Source organism: Eublepharis macularius, chromosome 2, assembly GCF_028583425.1.
Source record: "Eublepharis macularius isolate TG4126 chromosome 2, MPM_Emac_v1.0, whole genome shotgun sequence".
NCBI classification, from domain to species: domain Eukaryota; kingdom Metazoa; phylum Chordata; class Lepidosauria; order Squamata; family Eublepharidae; genus Eublepharis; species Eublepharis macularius.
The window spans coordinates 22,377,277-22,402,049 of NC_072791.1; the positions used below are offsets into that span (position 1 = coordinate 22,377,277).

The following is a 24,773-nucleotide window of genomic DNA, read 5'->3' on the forward strand; positions in this document are numbered from 1 at the left end:
AAGTGCATTATCCAATGTGTGCAGAATCAGCCATATTCTGCTGTCCTGCTAAGACTGGCAGCTTCAAGACTCTTTAGGAAAACGACAGTGAAAATCTGTGATACTCACTGCATTCGGTGACACAGGTTGTAATTCAAGAGATGTTACAGGGGAGCAAGGAGGAGATGTAGGGTTGCCTGCACGCAAGTATTAACTTCTAGTTTCAGGCTTGGGAAGAACAGAAAGTATCCGAAGCAGCTTATCAAGACATTATTGACTACATAGCTATGCGGATGTGAGGGCGATCTGGCTGCGACATCTGTCACCCCATTGATCGCCAGGGTTGGTTCGGCTGATCTGGCTGGCGAGGCGGGTATCCCCTTCCTCCCTCACCGCTCCATGTGCGTCCCTCCCGAAGCTGTGCGCTCGGTAGAAGAGGAAGACCATCCCAGAGAGAAGGAGTGTACCATTCTTCGGTCAAGAGTATACGATAGCTGCGCTCCCCTGCTAGAACCTCCAAACATAGCTATGTGAAACAGAATTTTAGTAGTTTCTCAGACTCTATTGTGGTTCGGCAGCAGTGGGTACATTTTTATGCCCTGGTTTTTATGATCTGAGTTTTTATTAGTTTGTTCATTACAATTTTAAAGATTTTTTTTGAGCCTCCCTGAGCAGTTCTCTGAAGAGGTGGGCATGCATTTATGCCTTTTCTAAACAAAATAATTAAAGAACAGAGTAAGCAGCTGCCAAATTCTTTATACTCATTCTTCATTTCCTGTCACTCACGAGGCATTCATAATCCACAACCGAATCTTTCGTAATTGTTATGCATTATCAAAGAGATCAAGAAACAGGATTTGAGCCAAATTTATTATCTGTAGCCAAAGCTGAAATAGACTCAAAATCTAGCATACAATGAACAAACAATACTGATGATATTTGCAGGGATGACGGTACAAGCTGCAGCAGCTCTGGCAGCAATTGAAACCAGGCTCATTTTTTAAAAAATACCATCAGCCCTTAATACTGTACTGGAATTGAATTTTTGGCCAAGTTCTTTATTACCTGAAGCTGCCTTATATTAAATCAGACCATTGGTCCATCAAGGTCAGTACTGTCTACTCCAACATCTCAGGCGGAACTCTTTCACATCACCTACCACCAAATATTTTTAAGTGGAGATGCTGGGGATTGAACTCGGAACCTTCTGCATTCCAAACAGATGCTTTTCCACTGAGCCACAGGTTCAAACCTCAGTGTCTTCAGTTAAAAGGGTGAGGCAGTAGGTGATACTTTATTTATTTAAAGCACGGATATGCCGCCTTTAAACCCAAATAGGGTCCCCAGGGCAGCAAACATCAAGGTGTTAAAACATTCAAAATGTCACGCAATTTGCTACACAAGTTTAGGGGAAATAGTAAAGAGTCCAGTAGCACCTTTAAGACTAACTAACTTTATTGTAGCATAAGCTTTCGAGAACCACAGCTCTCTTCGTCAGATGCATCTGACGAAGTTGGTTAGTCTTAAAGGTGCGACTGGACTCTTTACTATTTTGCAGCAACAGACTAACATGGCTAATTCCTCTGGATCTATGACCATGGAAAGTCTGGGGGAGGCACTGAAATGCAAAATAACTGGCTGGTATGAATGCCCTCCAACAAAAAAAAAAAAGGGAGAATTCAGTCCAAAGAACATCGCTTATAGGCTCTAATTTATGGAAGTCCTCAGAGTCATCTTGGGAAAGAGACAGGAAGCTGGCGAGCCCAGCGCTGTTCCTTTCTGCGCTGTGAATAGAAATCCAAGCTGAAAAATAATTCTGTCCCTGTGCACGGTGCTCAGCTGACAGCTTCTTAATCAAGTCTTATCCTGATGCAAAACATCTTGTCCAAGCTATAAATTCCCCAGAGAGCCACAAAATTGAGACCAATGGCAGCTCACCCCCCTCCTGTTTTTTTTAATGTATCTGATGATTAAAAATAAGCTTCATTTCGTTACAGGGAAAGGCTCATACCTGTCGCTTGATGGAGACCAGTTCCATATCCAGCTGTCTTAGCAAGGTGGTGGCGGCTGTTGCGTTGGCGGAAACTGCCTCCACGTCCTCTTGAGAAAGGAACATGCCTTTGGGAGGTTTCCTTTTGGCTCTGTTCTTTGCGGCCTGGGTGCTGTGCTTTTCCTTCTTTACCTGAGGGATGGTTTCAGCTGGTGGCGCCTGCAAGGTAGAGATCTACCATACATAAGCCTAGATGTTGCATTTTAAGTAGTGCAGAGAACTTTCTGCAATTAATCAGTCAATGGGCTAAAGTGTTGCCCCCCCCCCCAATTAATTGAGCAATATGTAAAATATAACTTATAAAAACTGTAGGTAAAGGTAAAGGTAGTCCCCCTGTGCAAGCACCAAGTCATTACTGACCCATGGGGGGACGTCGCATCACAATGTTTTCTTGGCAGACTTTTTACGGGGTGGTTTGCCAGTGCCTTCCCCAGTCATCTACACTTTACCCCCAGGAAACTGCGTACTCATTTTACCGACCTCGGAAGGATGGAAGGCTGAGTCAACCTTGAGCTGCCTACCTGAACCCAGCTTCCGCTGGGATCAAACTCAGGTCGTGAGCAGAGCTTGGACTGCAGTGCTGCAGCTTACCACTCTGCGCCACGGGCCTCTTATAAAAACTGTACACAGCATTATTTTAGAAAAGGAATCCCCCGCTTTTGCTCACACACCGGAAGGAATGCTTCTAAAGGGGGCCCTTGCTGAGACATAAAGATGCATAATCTAAAAAACTAAAAACTATGCTTTCCCCACCCTTTCAGGACTATCTTTTTATTCACATGCAGTTTTGGGTTACTTGAAATTCATATGCTCAGTCAATTAAGACTCCATTAATGAGGTGATGGTCCTAATTTTAAAATGAGTTTACATGTACAACTTTGAAAAAGTGCTCCTTCAATTGCAGAAGTCGTACATACAGCTCCCATGTGCTAGTAACACTCAAACCACTGCCATAGCGGCCAGTGCATTGTCCCATGTGATCACGGGAAGGCTACGGAGCACCTGAAACTAGAATTTTTCTCTCTGTGTGCGTGAGTGAGATGTATGGAGGATCCTGTCTTGTGTGCAGCTTGGGATTTAAACCTGCTGCCTTCGGGTCCCTCTTTTGCACACAAACCTGTCTAATGCAAATTAGCACATTCTGAATTACCACTGCTGAAATCTGACGCAAACGTCTCCAATCTAGAAAGTCAATTTGCCGCTGGGATCATGAAATAAATAATTCATTTTTTTTTTAAAAAAAAATCAGGCTCCACAGCATATCCTGTTTTAGCAACAAAGAAAGCAGAAGGGCTGTTTTCAAACTCTGGGGAACACCTCTCCCAAGAGATTGTGAGTACCTGGGAAAAGGGATAAGATCATAGAATCATAGAGTTGGAAGGGGCCATACAGACCATCTAGTCCAACCCCCTGCCCAGTGCGCTGCCTTCGGGTCCCTCTTTTCAGGTCCCATCCTAAGGCAGATGTTGCCTTCCTCCCCCACTGGCCAAATGAGATGGATTGAAAGCAACCAGCAATGGATATTCAGGCAATCTGCACTAAGAGCACCTACTGTTCACTACCCCAAAGCAATGGGGAGGGGGGGAGTTGTGAATTTCCTGCATTGTGCAGGGGGTTGGACTAGATGAACCTAGAGGTACCTTCCAGCCCTATGATTCCGTAATTCTTAGGTTTTCCTGTCTACAGATCTAAGAGGGGGGTTGTGCGTCCAAAGCATGCTAGGATCTCAGCGCATTCACTTGTGGAACAGATGGCTGACGATGGATTGGGGAGTCTCAGGTGGCAGTACAAGCTTAGAAGGGCAACTGAAACATAAAAGGTTTGAGAAATGCTACGGGAAAGCTCCCGCAATTAGGAAAAGAGAAGAACCCAGGTCACACATAGACAACTACACAAATCCAGAGCTTTCCATGTAATTCAAAGCTATCGAACAATTTGCAAACCAAGCTTTCCCAGGCCAGGCCATGGCCTGTCCGTTTCTGTGCCAGAAACAAAAGGAAATCCAGCTTGTTGCGCGAGTGGGTGGGAAAGAGAGAAAGAGAGAATAGAAGAGTAAAGTTTAAGTTTGATATGCAATTCCCTACGTGTCAGCCAGAGGGGAAAAAGCAGAAACTAATTTAAGACAAAACATGAGGGGTCAGATGACTGCCGTCTAATCCTTAAAGCTCATTTGTTTTTATGTACAGCACCGCCAAATGGAAAGATAAGGATTTTTTTTTTTGCATGGGTATGAAGTTTGCCCAGAAAGAGGTCTTTTAGGGACAAGAGATGGGATGTGATTTCTCTGACTATGAACCTAGGATATCACTTCTGTAAAGGAAGTCAGATTTGTCTGCAGTTATAATATAAATTTCCTTCCATTCCAAAGAAAGAAAAGGCTGAGTTATATTCCTCTCTTACTGTGTTAAGGGTGGCAAGAAGAGTTCCAAGTACACACAGGGCGGAATGCAAAAGGATCTGCAAATATATATATATATATATATTTTTGCACAACTGCACCCCCATCACTGTCTATTCACTTTCTCAGAAGAAAGCTGCAGGCTGCAGAAAGGGCATGCTGATGTCCTTAAGCCAGGAAGCGAAAGGTTAACTTCTCCCCAGCCTCCTAAGCAGACAACACACACAGAGTGGGTACTGGCTACTTCCCCCTTGACAAATGACAAGACTACAAAAGATGGGAAAAAACCAGGTGACCCACAACTGCTCGACTGAGTGAAACGGCTTTCAGTGAAATAGCCACATTAGCTATAATACAACACAAAAGAGAGTTATGGCAAGCCAATAACCAGAAACGAAAACCCATCGTAACCTACTAACTACTCCAGTCTAAGACAAAGGATTATATTATACGATCGTATTATATGATATAACTATGTGATTATATGTTTCATATCTCATTCAATACATATTAAAATTCACAGTATTTCTGGAATATAAAAAGATCTCAGGTAAATCCAGTAAAGCGTTTAAAGCCAGTTTGGTGTAGTGGTTAAGAGCAGCAGGACTCTAATCTGGAGAGCCGGGTTTGATTCCCCATCCTCCAGTTGAAGCCAGCTGGGTGACCTTAAGTCAGTCACAGCTTCTAGGAGCTCTCTCAGCCCCACCCACTTCACAGGGTGATTGTTGTGAGGATAATAATGACACACTTGTAAATCTCCCTGAGTGGGCATTAAGTTGTCCTGAAGGGCGGTATATAAATCGAACGTTGTTGTTATTGTTATCATCAATAACTTCAGTGTTGTTGATTTTTGTACTTCTTTTCTTTCTTGTTTCTTTTTCTTCAAAGGGAGAAGACATCCTTGCAGTCCTGCCCAACGAGGAATTTTAATATGTATGGAATTGCATCTTAACTCAGTGATTCTTTAGTTGTACATTACTTTCTGTTTGTACATTAGTGGAAATCTTTGTGGTTCATACAATTATTCTATAAATGATGTAATTGTTATATAATGATGTTGTTTGCTCCAGATTCTGTGGATTGTATATTGCACTTTTTACTCATCATATATAATATAATCTTGTATTGGAGTAGATAGTAGGTTATGGTGGGTTTTCCTTTTTGGTTATTACATTAGCTATAACAGCAGCACAATTTATTTAATTTTAGTTATTTACTTTACACCATCCCATTTTTCATCCAAATGACTCAGGGGAGAGAATGTGGAGTTATTCCCAATCATAGCGAAGAGTCCAGTAGCACCTTTAAGACTAACCAAGTTTATTGTAGCATAAGTTTTCGAGAGCCACAGCTCTCTTCGTCAGATGCATCTGACGTCATGCATCTGACAAAGAGAGCTGTGGCTCTCGAGAGCTTATGCTACAATAAAGTTGGTTAGTCTTAAAGGTGCTACTGGACTCTTTGCTATTTTGCTACTGCAGACTAACACGGCTAACTCCTCTGGATCTATTCCCAATCATGTATGGTAGGCTAAATTGAGAGTGAATGTTGAACAAATGAAGCTGCCTTGTACTGAGTCAGACCCTTGGTACATAAAGGTCAGTCTTGTCTACTTAGACTGGCAGTGGTTCTCCAGAGTTTTAAGCAGAGGTTTTTCGCATCAGCTCCTACCTGATCCTTTTCATTGGAAATGCTGAGGATTGAACTGGGGACTCTCTGCATGCGGAGCATATGGTCTACTGGTGCTACTGAGCCCAGCCACACCCTACATAGTTTCAATGTTCGACTGCTCAATTGGATTCACCCCTTCTTCCCTCTCTCCATGTTTGTCCAGGCGTCTGATTACAGTTTACCAAGCTATCTAAACTGGAGCAGCCACAGCTTAACAAAAACAAGAGGGGAAGGGGGGGGGGAATCCAACCTGAAGAACAAGTCATGAACCAACAAAGTTGAGCAGCCAAGAAAATATAATTATTTATTGGCCAGTGCATAAATGATTAAAAACCATGGAACAAAGTTAAAAACCTTGAGACCTAATAACATCAGTTACACAGAGTCACAAAATTGTTGGCATATATACAAAAACCAAGCCACAAAATTGATAGTACATATACAGAGACCAAACACGTTTGGTCTCAAGGTTTTTCATTTTTGTTCCATGGTTTTTAATCGTTCATGCACTGGGCAATAAATAATTATATTTCTTTTTTATCTTATATTTTCTTTGCCGTAGCCACAGCTTAAACCATAATTTGTGGTCAAACCAGCTATTGAAAGAAGTTCCTATATCCCCGTATCAATCTCTTTTTTGAGAGCAACTCTACTTAAAGGGGGTCGGGCATTGGTCTACCACAAAGCAGGAAAGGGAAGGGGTAATTTGTGTGGGCAAAGGGACCACCTTCAGGTTTAATTCAGAGAGTTGCTAAGAGAGAGGCAAAAAGGGGGGAATCTCTTCTCTAGCATGTGTGTCTCTGAACTTCAGCCATGTTATACTGGGCTTGTTCAAACATGTCCCGGCTAAAGATCCGGTATCTATTGCAAGGGAAATCCCCTGCCCCCAGTCCTTGCCTGCATATTCAAGCCCGATTTATGTTGTTGTAAAACAGAGAGAGGAATTGCATTTTTCAAGCGACAAAAACGTGGGGTTTTTTTCCCTTGTTTGGTGGGAAAACACTGTGTTCACTTGTAAGGGAAAGAATCTCTTCTGAGAAGCAGGACAGACTCTGAGGCTCACCCCAGAACAAGTGCAAGAAGACCCCCTCCAAATCCTCTACTAGAGCAAAAGAACGCTGGAGAGATCTAGGGGCCACTACAAATAATGACTGACTAGGAAATTTATACAATGCTTGTCGAGCCCTGGTAATATGCCCATAATAGTATTCCCACTAACACACTTCGGGCTGAGCTTGGGCCCAGATCAATGACCTCTAATATACTGATAGCTCCCTTATAGTTCAGGGAGTAATTGGAGAGCTGATCAGTTTCTTCCACTGGTCCAGAGAACACATGAAGGATGTAGCAGCAGGTTTTCCCAGCAACTGTGAGGTGCACAGATGAAAGGATTCCAAGAATGCACAAAACAGTAGGGGGGAAAGAGAAGAAAAAGAATCCACCCTTCTGAAAAATATGCTTTTAACAAAACTGATTGCGACCTGAACACCGTGTGGGGGAAGCGTCTTCCATTTCTTCCATTACCAATATTAATTTTTAATATTAGTTAACCAAATGATAAATTGAGGGACTCTGAGCGCATCAAGTTTTTAATTAAAGACAGAAAGAGGGAATAGGAGAGAAACTCAGCCTGAAAAATATGATGGCAAAGGAAAAATGGGCATCCCTTTCATCAATTAATCTCGCCGGGATAATTTTGGTCTGCATCAACCAAGAGAGACCACCGATACAAAGACCGATGAACTGCACAGTGGCTGCCTGCATGCCTCATCTTTACTCTTCAATTCAGGATGCTTACATGTGGCTAAGTTACTCCAAAAAGGCATAGCAACATTTGCTTGTTTCCAATCCCCGTATCACCCCCATTCCTCCCGAGTTACAACTTGGTAACCCGTATCTCTGCCCGAATTGCTATCATAACCTATACTTAAGCATTCCCACTATTCAATCATCAAGACAACGAGTCGGTAGTCTTGTGAAATGGTTAGAGTTTTGGTCTAGAATCTGAGGAGATCCAGGTTTGAATCTCCACTCTGTCCATGGAAGCTCACTGGGTGACCTTGGACTAATCACTCTCTCAGCCTAACTCAGTTCACAGGGTTGTTGTAAGGATAAAAAGGAGGATGGGTGAATGGCATTCTAAAAGCAGCGTTGAGACCCCAGTGGGGAGAAAATGTGGTATGAATTAGTTACTTACCACGGTGTCTAAACATGCACACACACCACATTGGAGGTTGCCTATCACACACAGAGCATTTGAATGTGTTGTGGCAACTTTGGGGGGATAAGGTGAGTAGCAGAAAATAGTACAAATTAGTTCTGTTAAAATATGAAAAAACAAGGGTGTGCAAACCCAAGCATACTGCTTGGCTGCAAAGATGACTTGAACTCAAACATTGCAACCATCTGTTTCCTTTTGGAAAGCACAGCAGACACAAATTAACTTTGACTTTCACCATGCATGGCTACATCTACTGTTCTCGCCTGCACGGCAGGGAGCCAATGGCAATCAAAGGCTTTGGGGGATGAGGCAGAACCAAAGTCTATGGTGCCTGCATTTGTCATAAGCAAAGCCTTGTCAAAGACGTTACAAACTTTAGCTAATGATGTACTTATCCTATATCATCGTTCGACCAGGACAGATGTGGTTTTCATGGTGCCAGCAGAGAAGTTGTATTATTTGATTGAACTAATGACATTGGTTTGGGGAAACCTCAAAACATCAGCGTGCTTTCACACAATGCCCTCCCCCTCTCCAATTTCCTTTCTCACACCTGTATGACTTTAAAGCCCAAAGTGGGCCTTTTCACAAAAACACGATTGCATGAGAATAATTCCTCTCATTCTGCCATTTCAGGCATGTGAGCATTGGAACCACCAATCATGCGACAGTCAGGAAGGAAAGACCACACGATTGGTGTCCCTCCCCGCCTAGATCTAGAAATCGCACACACATCACAGCTGCACGGGGCAGCACTGCTGAGAAATGACTGAGAGTCACTGAACGTCCTCTCACCCCCAAATACCCTCTTTTCCCCCTCTCACAATACGCACATCCCAAACACACACACACACACAACTTAATGACTTGCCTGGTTCCAAGGGTAGGTTCAGTTCCAGGGGCCCAGGCAGAGAGTACCAGGGGCTCCCCTCCTCTGCCTGCCACTGTGGGCCCTGCGCCTCCTCCCAAACATGCATTCTCTCTGTCTGCTTGCCTGCATTCTCATTCTCACACATGCCCTTCTCCTAACAGTGCTTGGCGGCGCATGTGCCCAGGAACGCAGGAAGTGGGATAGGTTTGGGGGTAGTGTGTGGGTGGCAGCAGTAGGCCCCACCAGAATCCCTCGGTTGTGGCCTCACGCTTCGGTATGTGGTTGATGCTGGCCCTGTCCCTGGGTTCCTAGAATGACCAGAGTGCCTAGAACTTTATCCTCCTAGTCTTTGAGGCTACTCCCATGCTCCTGTAGGGGTCAAGAGCCAGTTTGGTGTAGTGGTTAAGAGAGGCAGGACTCTAATCTGGAGAACCGGGTGTGATTCCCCGCTCCTCTGCTTGAAGCCAGCTGGGTGACCCTGGGTCAGTCACACCTTCTCGGAGCTCTCTCAGCCCCACCCCCCTCCCAGGGTGATTGTCCTGAGGAGAATAACAACACACTTTGTAAACTGCTCTTGAGTGGGCGTTAAGTTGTCCTGAAGGGCGGTATATAAATCGAATGTTGTTGTTATCATCGTCATCATCATCATTATTGTTATTATTACGATTGTCCTGGTGACAGGGAAGGTACCCCCTCCCCCACCTGTTCTTCAAGCACAGCAGAGACCAACCTGTCAGGGAGACAAAGCATCAGGCGTTAGGGATCCGAACTTTCCTTTGGGAGGTCCCTACAGACGTGGCTCTTTTTCAGACAAGGAGTCTTTTGTCTGCTACATTTGAGCATAGGAAGGAGTCTTCTCACCCCGCTCAGGGCAGGCCGAATTTGAAGAAGTTACCGTATCTTCACTTGTCCGGAACTTTGGACTCATCTTACTTTGGTTTCTGTACTCTAACTGAAGGCCTGGCGTATGGAAGCTAGTCTTAGCCGAGGGAGAGATGGTGGCTGAAGCAGAGCTCATCCTGGCTTATAGAGGGAGACTGGATTTCCTGGTGTTTGGGGAGGGGATATGAAAGAGCACTAGGCTACATTCTTCAGCTTCCCAAATTGTAGAATTGGCAGGGAGACAACTGAACTGCATTTAAACTATATTAAATTTATGTTTAATTACCCACTCAGTGTCACAGTGTACTCCCAAAGTGGAAGTTTACTTCAGCTGAACTTCATTAGGTATATCAAATGAATTTATCCATCTGTCATTTAAGCAGATTTTTTTTTAAAAAAACCCTGCGAAATAATGAAGGGATTCTGTCAAAAATGTGTGCAAAAATAAAATAAAATAAAAAGGCACAGAAGGAAAACACTCTTCAGGAACTCAGCATTGCAATGGTCTTTGCCAGAATAAGGCCTCATTCATGAATTTACGCCAAGCAGCACGACAGTTTACAGTAGGCACAGGATGGTAACAACCACTTTGCTTCAGGTAATGCACAAGACAGAGCCCACATATGACATGACCAGGGCTCATTTCGAGGCGCAGTTCTGGCAATTCCCCAAAGAGGTCACATGTCAGGTAGACCCACCCACCTGACTCTCAGCCATTTTGGGCCCCTTTCAGCCTGGTTTGGGGCTGAAACAGCCCAGATCAGGCCTCTGACAGGTGGTAGACCACTCTCCCACTCAGCAGCGGCCCAATCCTGACCATTTTGGCCCCCTTTTTGGCCATTTTAAGCCCCTTTTTGCCATTTTGGGCCCAATTTTGGCCCTGAATGGCCAGGATTGGGTCCAAAACAGCCAGGATAGGTGATGTCAGGGGGTGTGGCACATGCAAATCAGTTACGCTAATGACACACTTCTGGTGATGTCAAGGGGCATGGCATATGCTAATGAGTTATGCTAATGAGTTATGCTAATGAGTTCCTCCAGCTCTTTTTCTACGAAATGTCCCCTGGACATGACTGAATCTCTTCCTCCTAAACCAGCACTTCTAAAACTGTGGATCAGGACCCCAAAGTGGGTGGTGATAACTCTCACGCAGGAGGGTTACAAGGAATAAGGTGAGAAGGCTCAATGCCAAATTTGGGTTTGCCTCTGTACAATGTGTAAAATAGACCTGCAGTGCTGGAGAAGAGCGTTGTGGATAGTATAGACATTCAAAAGGACAAATAAGTGAGTAGGTCAAATCAAGCCTGAATTCTCCCCAGAAGCTAAAATAATAAAACGGAGTCTATTGTGCTTTGGTCACCTCATAAGAAGACAAGACTCTGTGGTAAAGTCAAAAATGCTTGGAGAAGGTGAAGGTTGTAGGAAAGGAGGAAGACCCAAAATGAAATGGCTTGAATCAATAAAGGAAGCCACGGCCTCCAGTTTGGAAGACTTGAGCAAAGCTGTCGACGATAGGAAGTTTTGGAGGTCATTAATCCATAGTCACTGTAAGTCAGAAGCAACTTGAAAGCACGTATCACACACACACATACACACACACACAATGGGCTCACAAATGCCCACTGTGCCATGAAGTTTGAAACTGGGCAGGTAGGCACATGGTGGTTAGAATATTGAGATAAGACTCGAGAGACCCAGGTTCAAATCTGCATTCAGCGGGAAGCTCAGAGGGAGGCCATGGGCCAGTCTCTCTCTCATCCTAACCTACCTCACTGGGCTGCTGCAAAGACCATACAAAGGAAGGGAGAACCGTGTTCACGGTCAAATTCCTTGGAAGAAGGGTGAAATAAAAATGTGATAGATAGGTTGATATTAATTTGTGTAGATATCTTAAGAATTTGAGGAATACCATGTCTGCCATTCAACGCTCCCCCAAGTTCAAAGCACAGTCATATTTTCTTTGGACTGCGTCTTCCACTGACTGCACTTAAACCCACACACCTATATTGTATTTCACTTGCACTGTGTAAATCCGTCCTGGGTCTCGAGAAAGATATTCTATCAAACAAACAAACAAAAGTTTCTAGTCCTTATGACAAGCAGATAAAATTTGGAAACTTAAGCTTGACAAAGGATTAAAGCCAACTGACCAAAACATCTGTCCCCCCTCCCCCAAGTGATAAGATTAAGTATTTCACATTTAATGGCCCACGTTTCTCCTATGTGAGTTATCTAGGGCCTTCCAATAGTTGATGTATTTTCATTATGGCCTTCAGCAATGCAGGTGCCGCTAATTAGCCTTCGGTGCTAAACAGATGACAACTGCACTTGTGAAGACATAGTTTGCCAAGATGTGGGGGGAAGTGTCTTGATTTCAGTTTACATCCAAGCCCTGCTCCAGTTGAACTAAATGAGATTTAGTGTCTACCCCATCTTAACACCAAGAGCAAACCAAAGTTTTATTGGCTGCAATGAGCGTTATTACCAGTGGTGGGTGCATGGCAACTGTTCTGATTTAGAGAGAATGAGACTACTATTTGCGGGAGGGGGACGCAGCTGAAACTGGCTACTTCTCCTCTTTTCCAATTCCTCTGAGGAATTTACTTAAATGAGGCCAACTTCAGGCCCCGTGCTAAAATTGTTTTATTGCCTCGTTCTCTAAACTGCCTGAAACGCTAAAATAGATCAGTATCGTACATTGTTTCAGATGTTCTGTTTCAAAAAGGGGGTTAAACACATTTATAAATATATTACAGTAGACAACCAGGGTACAGCTGGGCAAATATAGGACTCATATATACTGTCCCTTTCCTGTGATGGCACACCAATGTCACAGGCAAATGTTAAGGGTTTTTTCTGCGCTGTCTTGCACTGTGGCAGGAAAGCAACACAAGGGTGCCGGGGGACAGAAGGCAGCAGGCAGAGTGGATTCCCATCCCATTCTGCCCCTGCAGCCACACTCAAGCTCCTGGAAGAGCCCTTCAGGTTGCTGCTGGCTGCCTTTAAACTCCATGGCTCCAGCAAGCCACCTCCCCTTCAGTTAGGATTCTCTTTCACATCACAGTTCCCTGGTTTGACATTGGTCCCTTGCTTCACTTTGGTTCTGTTGGGCTTCATGGGTTCAGCTTGCACTAGGAGTGGGACTTGTATATATGGGACTGGCTTTTGGCCAGGGGCTGGCTACCTTAGCAAAGACAAGAGAATCACGGGAAGCAATAACCAAGGGAAAACATGCCGTGATTAACTTACTCAAACAACAGATTAAATTGTGATATAATAACAATCATTGCAATTATTTATGAAGTGTCATTTATAGTCGATTATTCTGGGATGCCCACAAAAAATAATAACTACTGAGCGCAAAAGTCATTCAGGCATCGATAGAGTACACAGAACATATTTGAATCATATTGGTAAACCAGCCCCAGCAGTGTAGGACAAGTACAATCTTAAATTTCTAAAGTGCATAGTGCTAATGGCTGGTAACTTCCATCATAAATTAGTATTCTGTAATCGCAGAATTTGGGAGGTCGTTAATGAACAGAGAAGTTTCCCTGAAAATTTGATGGAGTTCTTGTGAAAAATGCCCCTTTAGCTCCACCGGGGATTTTTCCCATAGGGAATAATGGCCAGATAACTTTGGGATTCTCTAATTGGATTAGAGAATCTGACTTGGATGTCAAGGATACTGAATTTTTTTGGTATCCGTAAAACCCAGATCTGGGGCACTTTTTTGTTTTTGGTGCACACTTCTACTTCTGAGGATAAAAACTGCGTACATCACTCTGAGTTCTTAGGATAAAAGGCAGGAGCATGTACCAGGTAGAGAACTGAATCTTACAGAGAACAATTAAAGAAAGCATTAAGAAAACCAGTAATTATCTATACAAGTTGATGGGATATTCTTAATATGTTATATAACATTCTTTGGGAAAATACCTCTTTTTTGCTCTCCTTGTTTTGTTCAACCTCGATATCTATAGGGTTAGTTCCATTTGTTTCTTCCATTTCATCCTCACTAGAAAACAAAGAGGAAGGCAATGCCGTATTATTTGTTTATAATTTTGTATATACCTTTTAAGTATGTACCATAAAACCCATACAAACAGATACCTTTTTAATCATAGTTCTCCACTCCCCAATTATGGCAGACACCAGTACAAAAGTAAAGGAAAATCACAAACATTTAACAAAGAAGATTTAAAGGAAATATTTATTTTTTAAAAAAAGGAAATGTTGATTTCCAGTTCAAAGCCACAGATTCAGGGAGATCAAGTATAAACAGCATGGCCAATACTAACATTGAGATCAAATCCCCTTATATTTTTAAGAAGCCTTCGTACCACATCTTTGTTATCCTTCTCTCAATAGTAGAGAGTCAAGTAGCACCTTTAAGACTAACCAACTTTATTGTAGCATAAGCTTTCGAGAGCCACAGCTCTCTTCATCCATGCATCTGATGAAGAGAGCTGTGGCTCTTGAAAACTTATGCTACAATGAAGTTGGTTAGTCTTAAAGGTGCTATGGGACACTTTACTATTTTGCTACTACAGACTAACAAAGCTAACTCCGCTGGATCTTCTCTCAATAAGTATCTCCAGCACAATAGAACTTGGGCCAGTCAATGGTACTGACAGGCAAAAGGAAATATTTCTAACTTGTGGAACTCACTTGCCAGGGGATGTAGCGAAGACACTAGCTTGGACGGCTTTAAAGGGGGACTACAATCAATTCCTCAATGGCTATTAGCCCCGATGGCTCAATGCCAACCTCTATTTTAGGAGGCAGCACAGTCCTGACTATGTTGTTGGGAGGCAATGGGAGAGGGCTTTTGGCTGGTGTACCCCCTTCCCAGCTTATAGACCCCATGGGGTACCTTGGTCAGCCTCTGTGGGAAACATGAGTTTTGGACTAGGTTGACTAAATGCTACATCCTCTTCCTCCTCTGTCTGAATTAGCAGGGCTGCTTTTACATTAAGGAGATACAATTGTTCTTGGTATTATTTATTTTATTACACTTACATTCTGCTCTCTCTGAAAACCAGGCTCAGAGCAGATCACATCAGGAGTGTAAAACAGGCAGCATAATAATTAAAACACTTCAAGTAAAAACATCGCTGCATTCTTAGTCCACTATTAGTCCACTATAATTTTGTTATATGTTAGTCCACTATCTTGGAACTGGATCTGTCACAAAACCTACTTTGCTTTAAAATCTTTGATATGAGCTACAGCACACGCGTGTGCTTCCAATGAAGTCAACCAGTCCCAAGACTTCTAAATTTGCATGGTAGCCAAAACAAAGTCAGAAAGAGAAAATGACTTCCTTTTGAATTTTCCTATTAAAAATCATATCATTTCTCCCCCCACCTTTCCCACCCCCAAAGGCAGGAACCACAGGTGACTGATTATATCTGCCAGGCACATCAAAGCATATGTTCAGCAATCTGTTTGGTTTTTTTTATTTTGTTATTTGTTTTAATTCCTGGCTGGGCAAAATACATTCCATCAATAATAATGAGTATCAAAATCATGTCCAATGCAATAAAACAATTAACGATGCTGAAACTTATTTTAAAAAATCCAACTTATTGAAACATCACATAACATTTAAACAAATCTCCGTTACAAAATATATTGGTGTTTCACAAATTATGAACTAAAGCATTTTAAATTAACCTATTGCTGGCATTTGCGATATAGGCAAAGTGCCTCACTAAGAGGAAAATTGCTGGGATAATTGCTATTCCCATCTTGGGTTCATTATATGAACGGAGATCACTCTGAGCCAGAACAGCCAAGAATAGATACTCCACACTCAGAAGGTTAGAATACCCAATGTGAGGAATTAAAACACCAAGTCGGTGGCGGCTCTCCATCACGAGAGCTTCCAACAGCATCTGGTTGGTCGGGGGTGGCCCCCTTAGGATGAAAACTACAAAATGTGCCATCTTCACAATCACCAACCTACTTCTGAATAATGAAAAATATCCCAAGCTACTCTCAGATCTTTGACCAGGTCTTTTAGGGGAAGCAGAAGCTATTCTGCAGTGGTCTAACGCAATGGGTTGGGCCCTAATGTGTTGTTCTAACAGTATAACGATTCTCCTTCCCACTACATCCCTTCCAGTTTGCCCCCCTCCACTGTTTCCAAGGGTTTCTTAAGTCTCCCCATGAAGCAGAATTTCAGGGGGCTCAATGTGCAGCAGTGGGGGGAGAGGAAATCATACTCTACAGACTTTTCTCCGCTCACAGTTGTTCCAGCAGAATATTAGACTAGAGTCCAAATTAGAATATTAGACTAGAGTCCAAATTAGAATATTAGACTAGAGTCCAAATTAACGTTCAGATCTCATCTACAACTTGGAACTAGTGCATCGGCTACAGCTGAAATGGGTTGTGCCGCATAAGAAGCGTCACAAGAGTACAAAAATATATTGGATCGGCTTTTAATATACACGTAGGCTTCAGATCCAATGGAAAAGAACAGCGCACCTTTCCCAACAATCCATGAAATTGAAAGCATACTGCAGAATCCTGGATGACAGAAACCGATGCTATTTTCTCCCAACCTTGTTTAGAATTCCTTCCGGTGAAGCCAGTGTCTGGCACCCTGTTTACTGCAGAATATTATTTACTTTCCAACTCCCGTTTACACAAATTAAGGTGAAAAGAACTTAATAATGTGTGTAGCTGTTTTTCAGGGGCACTGGTTTCAAGGCAAGCTTAACTAATGTGCTACTTTACAAATGAGCAGTCAGAGTATGAGATTGCTTTTTTAAAGGGAGAGAGAGACTCTGTTTTTTTATCTAGAGTTAGTTTGCCTATCCTGAGTCTATTATGAAAAGCCTGCTTCATAGATTCCTTTCGGGTTTTTTTGTCCTGCAAGAGAAATCCATTCAGGTATGAAATAAGCAAGCTATCCACATCTAGATCACCATGTTTGAGGACAAACGCAGCAGGCGATGTGCATTGGGCACATTCACGTATGCGAGAGTTTCATAAACAGACCTGAAGCCAGAAATCCTATCATTTTGGAGCCCATAGGCAACTGCAAAATAAAACACACAGAGACTGGGGCCAAAACAAACATGACAAAACCAATGGATTTCTGCCATTCTTTTAAGGGCAAATTGAATGTATGGCCACAATTCAGAACAGGGCCACATGGAAAGAGGAAAAAATCCTTTCATTTCCCCTCCTCAATTTTGCTAGCCAAACCTATTAGCATTTTAAAGGAAGACAGATTTTTTATATTTAAAAAAAATAAAATCAGGTTGAATCCTCTCTCTCCTCCATTCAAACTGGTTTGAAAAAAGGGGGCTGGAAGTTTGTACTGGAAGAAGTGGGGCAGAGGAAATGCTTATGGCAGAGAAAACTAAATCCTTACTGAAATTTGGTTTGAGCCACACCTCTCCCATTTCAAAATCAGATACCTTCAATATTTACAGTGCAATCCTAAGCAGAGTTACTCCAGTCTAAGCCTACTGAAATCAATGGGCTTAGACTGGAGTAACTCTTCTTAGGATTGCACTGTTAATCTAACACTTCTCAGTACAGGTGTTTGGAGGGGGGGGGGGATGGAGGACGCATGATCTGTAAGAGGCACCTGGAGGATCAATTTGTTTCCAAGTACAGCTGTTTGGGAAACAGATGCATCCTTTGCTGCAGGATGAATGATCATTGAGAAGAAAGGCCTCATCCTGCCATTTGTTTATTAATTACAAAAATGTATAAGCCACCTCCCCAGAGACCAGATCATGGCTGAGTTAAGAACTGTCAAGACTCTAAGCTATGTCGGCTTAAGACACCCCATAGCGCTACCCCCACTAGGGTTGCTAGCCTCCAGGTAGTGGCTGGAGATCTCCCTGAATTACAACTGGTCTCCAGGCCACAGAGATCCGTTCACCTGGAGAAAACGGCTACTTTGGGGGGTGGACTCTATGGAATTATGCCATGCCGAGGTCCTTTCCCTCCCCAAACCCCACTTTCTCCAGGTTTCACCCCCCCCCCCCCAAGATCTCCAGGAATTTCCCAACTTGGAGCTGGCAAACCTTACACCCACATAAAATGGCAATTTAATCATTTTTAGGGTTTTTTTTATTCAGAGGTGGCTCATAAACTGCAGCTTACTTAATTTGTGCTTAAATTCACCTCTGGACCGGCTTAAGGCAGCTCACAAGAAATAGAATACAGTAAAACCCCTAAACAGCATAAAGAACAAGCCATAAAAACTATCCACACATTAGACTCTGTTTCCCTTTTCTAACTCTAATAGCAAGGCATGCAGAGCACTCTTGAAAGAAAGAAAGAAAGAAAGAAAGAAAGAAAGAAAGAAAGAAAGAAAGAAAGAAAGACCTAACAAAACCTGTTCAGGTTTGGCTGTGACAGTTTTGAGGAACTGGTGTTAAGATCCGACACCCGGAAAACTCTTTTATTAGACAAGGCTCTGCCGTTGACTGAGATGTACAAATCTCTGCTCCGATTACCATAAGCAGCCACTGCAGAATGTAGCCCTTAAGGGCAAAAGTGCTTCTTTTATCATCTCTGTATGTTCAGACGTTGGCTTGTCAGTGGAAACTGTTTTTTTAAAAGGAAGCACTGGCTGTAACAGCCCTCGGTGTTCAGAGATCATGAGCTTCTTTCAATGATTTATTTAATACGTACACTCCCTACCTTTCCAAATTTGCACACATCTTGGGCAGCTCACAATTATCAAAGCAAGCGTCATCTAGATCCACAGTTTTGGTATTACTGGTGAAATGACTGGAAAAATTAACCCCAAACTAGCATGTGCCAGCCAGGCCCCTTCCAGAATTATAGCAGGAGAATCACCATCTCCATAGCAACAAGCTCTCAGACTATTTCAAATCAATATTCCTGCATTGCAAGAACTTTGAATTAATGCAAAATCTAGACTTGAGTGTATCTTCAAAGAATATTTTCCAGGGACCAGACCTACAGAAACAAAACACAGGACCTATAGAATAAGGAAAGCACAAATGGATTACAAAACCAACCGCTGCAGCCCATTCTGAACCTGCTTTCCATCGGTTACTATTAGGTATTTTCAGGTTGCCTAGCCAGAGCTGAGTAGCTGACCCCTACCAAAAGACCCCCCTCCATCCAAACTGCAGCATGTGGTAGGACTTTTCATTGAAAACATTTTGTTTAAGCCTGGCAACAGTAGGGCGATATTTACTCGCAAGCATGGTCTTTTATAGACCCTACATTTTACAAGCATTGCTAAAAAAAGAGCATTTTTTTCCTTTCCTTCCAGGAGTAAAACACACGATTGAGATAGTAGCACAGTTAAAGCATAAAGAAAAGAAAACCCGGAGCAAGGATTGCATTTACCAGAAAATCCAATTTCACAAACAACGAATTATCATGCAGGCTGCATTTTCCTATGAACATGCTTGGCCAAACTTGTTGGCAGACAACTGGAAAAATCTGCCAACTTGTGACATCACCTCCCGAAATCCAGTATGGGCGGAGTATTTGTATGGCAAGATTCTTAGATCTAGAAGCAGAAAATCTCAGCAGGGAGAGGTTTGTCCTTATATCAGAAGTGACTGACATTGGCAACAGAGAACTGCTGAATCTTTGACATACAGGTGCTGATTGGTCTTATCATATTGGCTCCGCCCATTAAGTGCTATTGGACATCATCTGGCCCACATCAAAGCCTTCCACCAATGAGCGCTTGGTTGTCTATCAGCAATGGAAAGACTGTCTCTCACAACACAACAAATTTATTTTCACACCATTTAGAGTTTTCAGCCTTGTCCTTCACAGAGCAGCCCCACAATTTACTCAGTGGTCGTGTTTGTGATGGGGTACACTCACACAACTAACAGATTTGTACATGTAAATGACAGAAGGCCTTCAGTGAATAGGAGCCCAGTGGTACTTTCATGGAGGATGCACACTCAGGGCTCATTTTGAGGGGGAATGCGCAGGAACGCAGTTCCGGTAGTTCTCCAAAGAGGTCACATGTCAGGTGGCCCTGCCCACCTGATTTTTGGCCATTTTGGGCCTATTTTGGGCCCAAAATGGCCAGGATAGGGCTTCTGACGGGTGGTGGATCACTCTCCTGCTCAGCAGCGGACCAATTCTGACCATTTGGGGCCCCTTTTCAGCCTCTTTTTGCCATTTTGGGCCCAATTTCAGCCCTGAATGGCCAGGATTGGGTCCAAAACAGCCAGGATAGGTGAGGTCAGGGGTGTGGCATATGCAAATCAGTTATGCTAATGACACATTTCTGGTGATGTCAAAGGGTGTGGCATATGCTGATTAGTTATGCTGATGAGTTCCTGCAGCTCTTTTTCTACGAAATGACCCTTGTGTACGCATAAGGTTACATGCACACTTGAGCTCACATTCTCGTTGAGGACACAACGGTGCACCTACAAGCAACACAACTGCTGCATGAAACTTTGCTTGGACAGAGACTGTTATTTTACAATGACCCTATCCTCCCTGCACATTAAGAAGGAGTGTGGCTATACAACAGGAGATGCTTTCATTATCAGCTCAGGAGTGAAAGGAATCCAGCAACATGGCGACCACTCGTGGAACGCCAGCAAGTTGGCGAACACTGACCTTTTGAAAAGAACGACCATCTAGTTTTTGCATGATGTGACGCACAGAACATCTGTCTTCTACTCATCTTGAGTGGCGCTGCTACTTAAAATGATCGAAATGGGTTTCTGCCAACATCTCACACTATGCACACTTCTGTGCACAAAAAAACAACCAACTAACCTATTACGGGGTATCACGCTACTATCGTCGCATAAATTTCCAAAAGAGAATTGCTTCCAAGGTAGCAGAAATAGTAAAAGCTGTGCTATAATGGATCGGCTTGGGAGTGTCCCTCATTAGGGATAATGTGGGGTGTTTCCCTTCTAGTTCTTCAGTCCCAGCTCTACTGCATTACATTGTTTCACGAACAGTCTTTGCAGTTAGATTCAAGTATCATTATCATTCCAACGTTACCATGTTTTTTAACTGGCTTGTTGATCATCTGAATAGTTCTATCATATCTGGAATCCATGCCTTGGGTCCCAATGAGAAAGCGGACTATAAATGACAATAAATCTGTATCTGCACAACACCTCACCTCCAGACCCTTCATCTTGCAAGTCTTGCTTGTTCACTTACCTTTCTTCCCTCTCTCTTTTCTGTTTCCGAGCATGACGATCCATGACACTGGTTTTAGTTCTTGTTTTTTTCCAGGAGTAGTAGAACTTCACCAAGCTTGCTATTGACTTGTCTGGAAGCTGAGAAACACAGAAGATGGTTGCCGTTGAGACTGTTGCTTCTTGCATGCTCTGGTTGCAATAGAGAGCAACAGCTGCCTGCAATATGGTGATGGGTGGCTTCTACTCAGGGTGAGAACCTGCTGTACTTCCACGACGAGTAGAAGCCACCCATCACCAAACGGCAGGGCCAGTGGAGCATTCTTTGTTATCCGCAGTCATAAACTAGATCTGGTCTGGAACATAATCTGCAACCCTGTTAATGCCTGAATGCAAAGTGCTAAGCGTGCAACTGCCCAGCAGTGCCACATCTGGGTGCCATTCCAGAAACTGGGTGCAGACTCATTAGCATCTCAGAAGCCTTTCCAGAAATGGTGCGGCTTTGGGGTCAACAGCCAGTGACTCTGAGCCACAGAACAGGAGGTCTGCTTCAAAAGGCCATGCTTCTGCACTGCTGGCTAAAGCATCACGCGCTTGCATTTTTCTCCCTTCGCTTGTCCTTCAGTGGCCAACCTCCCATTTCACAATGCAACACCATTTTCCAGCTTTCATGTTTCTTTTGCCCTCAACACTACCCTGCGTTAGTTAGGATGCATTCTCACTTACTTAAGGACTAATTACATTATCAATTGTTCTCCGTTTGCTTCTAAGTTAAGCCCGCTGTAGAAAATGTAATTTGCAATTAAGGAGCCGTCTTTCAATTTTTTCGCGTTGTTGTTGTTGTTGTTGTTGTTCCTACTGTTGTTCAAAAATGAAAAAGCATCCTTACAGCCTGGAATTTATTTAAATTTTACACACTAAGCTGTTCGGCACAAATGTCTTCTCCCCATTATGAGAACTGATACTTATAACCATACTTGCAAAATGGGAATAACAGCCCACCACGGCCCTTCTAGCCACATCTCAGCATTTAATCAACTGCTGGTTGTTATATTCTCAATGGGATGGCTTTCATTTCTTCTTCTTCTCTCTAGCACACCAGAGGTACAATCTGATACCAGCTATCCACACCTTGTGCCTACAAAAGGTGAGCAAAGCATCCTAAATAGGATGTGGACAAACATGTCTCAAGATCATGGCCTGAAAGATCCAGGACACGTCACGTTTCTTTTTTAAAAGCAGCCTGATTAACAGCCTCTCTACACAATACTTTTGACACTTGTTCTTCATGTGTCAGGAAATACAATGTTAGCTGGGAAGCGTAGTTTTAAATGACAGAGCCGGCGGATATTGTTCCGGAGGGGATGAATAATTTCACAGCCCTCTGGCATCTCTCCTTCCAGAGCTTTTGCCCTGCCAAGGCTCAGTTAATTCAAAGTTTTAAGCAGCGTGGGCGGCGGGGTAAAAGCTCCAGAGGCAGCGGAGGGTTGTGAGAGAATCTTCCCCCTCGGGAGTGATCTCTGCCAGCTCCATCTTTCAAAACTACGCTTCCCAGCTAAGACTGCATCTCCAAATACTTGATGAACACACACCCCTAAGAGTTCTGAAGAACTAAAAAAGCTTGCCTAATGTGTTGTGCTATTTTGTTTGGCCTTAATAAAAGTAACTTTGCATTTTTTAGTAACTACTAAGTGTGTATGATCTTTATGCTCTTCTCCTGTGCGTATGCATGTGAGACCAAGCCCACGCGCACACACTTAATTTTGAAAGATTAGGACTGTTGTAATTATCAGGTTTTATGGTTACATCTTAACTGATGATGTGGAGGAGTTTCTTTGTTGCTCAGGGAACCCACGCTGGATTGATTTTGCAGGGTGCAAATGTAAATCAAGTAGGGACAAGCATTGGACTATATATCCCTCTTTACATCGTTAGATGTTTTATTTTTTGCCACATTTTCCTCCAAGGAAGGCATGGCTCAGACGCCCCTCTCCAACTTATCCTCACAACAACCTTCTACAGGCTTTTTAAACAGGGAGAGAAAGAGAGGCTAGCCAAGGTTACCCACTGAGCTTGGTAACAGACTGGGAATTTGAACTCGTCTTTCTGATTCTGGCTCAACAACCTACTCGATACACCACACTGGCACAAACGGGTGCAGGGGGAAAGCCCATCTCTCAGGCCGAGGGTATTTAGTTCACACTGATGTGCAAGTGTCCATCTAGATCAGTTTTTCCCAACCTTTTCTCCATGGAGGAACCCCCTACATTAATCTTTCAAATGCCGAGGAACCCCAACCTATGAAAGCATTTAAGGCCAGAAACAGGTGAGGGTGGCGAACACAATTCAATTACTGCGACGTTATTGTCAAGAATATTTATTTGTACAGAGCCGCTCTGTATTTGTGTGTGTGTGTATCTCAGCCTACATTTTAAGAAAAAAGGGAAGCATTTTTCCTGCCGTTTATTATCTAATCTTTTTAAAATATTAAAATATCAAATCAAAATAAAGTTTACTTAAACACCAAAATAAAGTTCACATCCAAAGTCAATATAAGAAAACCAAAGTCAATATAAGAAAACCGTATATTGACTTTGGATGTGAACTTTATTTTAGTTTCCTTTCTTTCAGTGTGATAGTTGGGCTTGTTTATTTTTGCACCAATGTTGATTTCTTGGTTGATTTCTCACGGAACTCCTGTGAAATCCCAATGTTCTATGGAACCCTGGTTGGGAAACACTGATTTAGCGGACCTACCGGTTGCAGCAGTAACAGGTTTGGTATGCTTCTTACTAAAAGCAGCAAGAGAAATCTCGCTAAGCCAGGGGCAGACATCCACTGGTATGTATGTCAGACTGCAGCATCCCAGTTTATTTTACTCAGCGTGGCATCTGAGTAAAACCACAGATGGGTACAACTACTCTAGCCAAGTACAATCCTCATCTCCCCTCTCCTCCCCTCTGTTTTTTGGGATGGCACAGGTAGATGACGAGCGGAGGGGTGTTCAGGCCAAAAAGATTGGCTTCCAAAGGCTCAAGTTCTCATCTCCAATTGAAATGAAGACTAAGCAGATTTGCTTATATTCATCTTGTTATTCTGGCTCCCACCTCTGCCATATCTTCCTCAGTGTCAATATTTAGATCTTCAAGGCAGGCAGCAGAGTCTCTTTTGCTATGTTATTCATCGTTGATGGTGCTACACGATTGATCAGAAGTGACAGAAAGATGCTACGCATGTCCTGACTGTAGGTTTCTGAACGTCAGAAGAATGAACGTCTAAGGAGGATTAGGAACGTCGTTCCTTCCTACAAACTTTAACAAGAAGCACTAACCACATTGACATCTTTGGAATGGTTTGCCCATCCCCCCCCCCTGGCTGCAAATCAGCAGATTTGGCTGCAGCTTGTTTCCAGTCTCTAAATACACCAAGAGATCCTTTTTTATCGGCCAAGAAACATAGAAATTTATGGTTCACAAATGCAAAATAAGGACACCTTTAAATTCCATGGGTATAAACTAAGCTACCTTATACTGAGCCGGACCATAACTCCTATCATG

General features: G+C 43.1%; 1 protein-coding gene across 2 annotated transcripts in view; it reads right to left on the bottom strand.

Moving 5' to 3' along the window:
* The window catches only part of RCOR1 (REST corepressor 1), a 168,606-nt gene that overhangs the window by 13,702 nt on the left and 130,131 nt on the right, over window positions 1-24,773 (bottom strand). The window contains exons 6-8 of one of the 2 annotated variants that reach the window (XM_054971713.1): window positions 21,239-21,357; window positions 14,012-14,090; window positions 1,991-2,188 (exon numbers count right to left, since the gene is read on the bottom strand). In XM_054971713.1, the coding sequence (XP_054827688.1) occupies window positions 1,991-2,188; window positions 14,012-14,090; window positions 21,239-21,357 (396 nt within the window). Of the gene's footprint in view, window positions 1-1,990; window positions 2,204-14,011; window positions 14,091-21,238; window positions 21,358-24,773 lie in introns of both variants that reach the window. The other variant, XM_054971711.1, reaches the window with a different exon arrangement.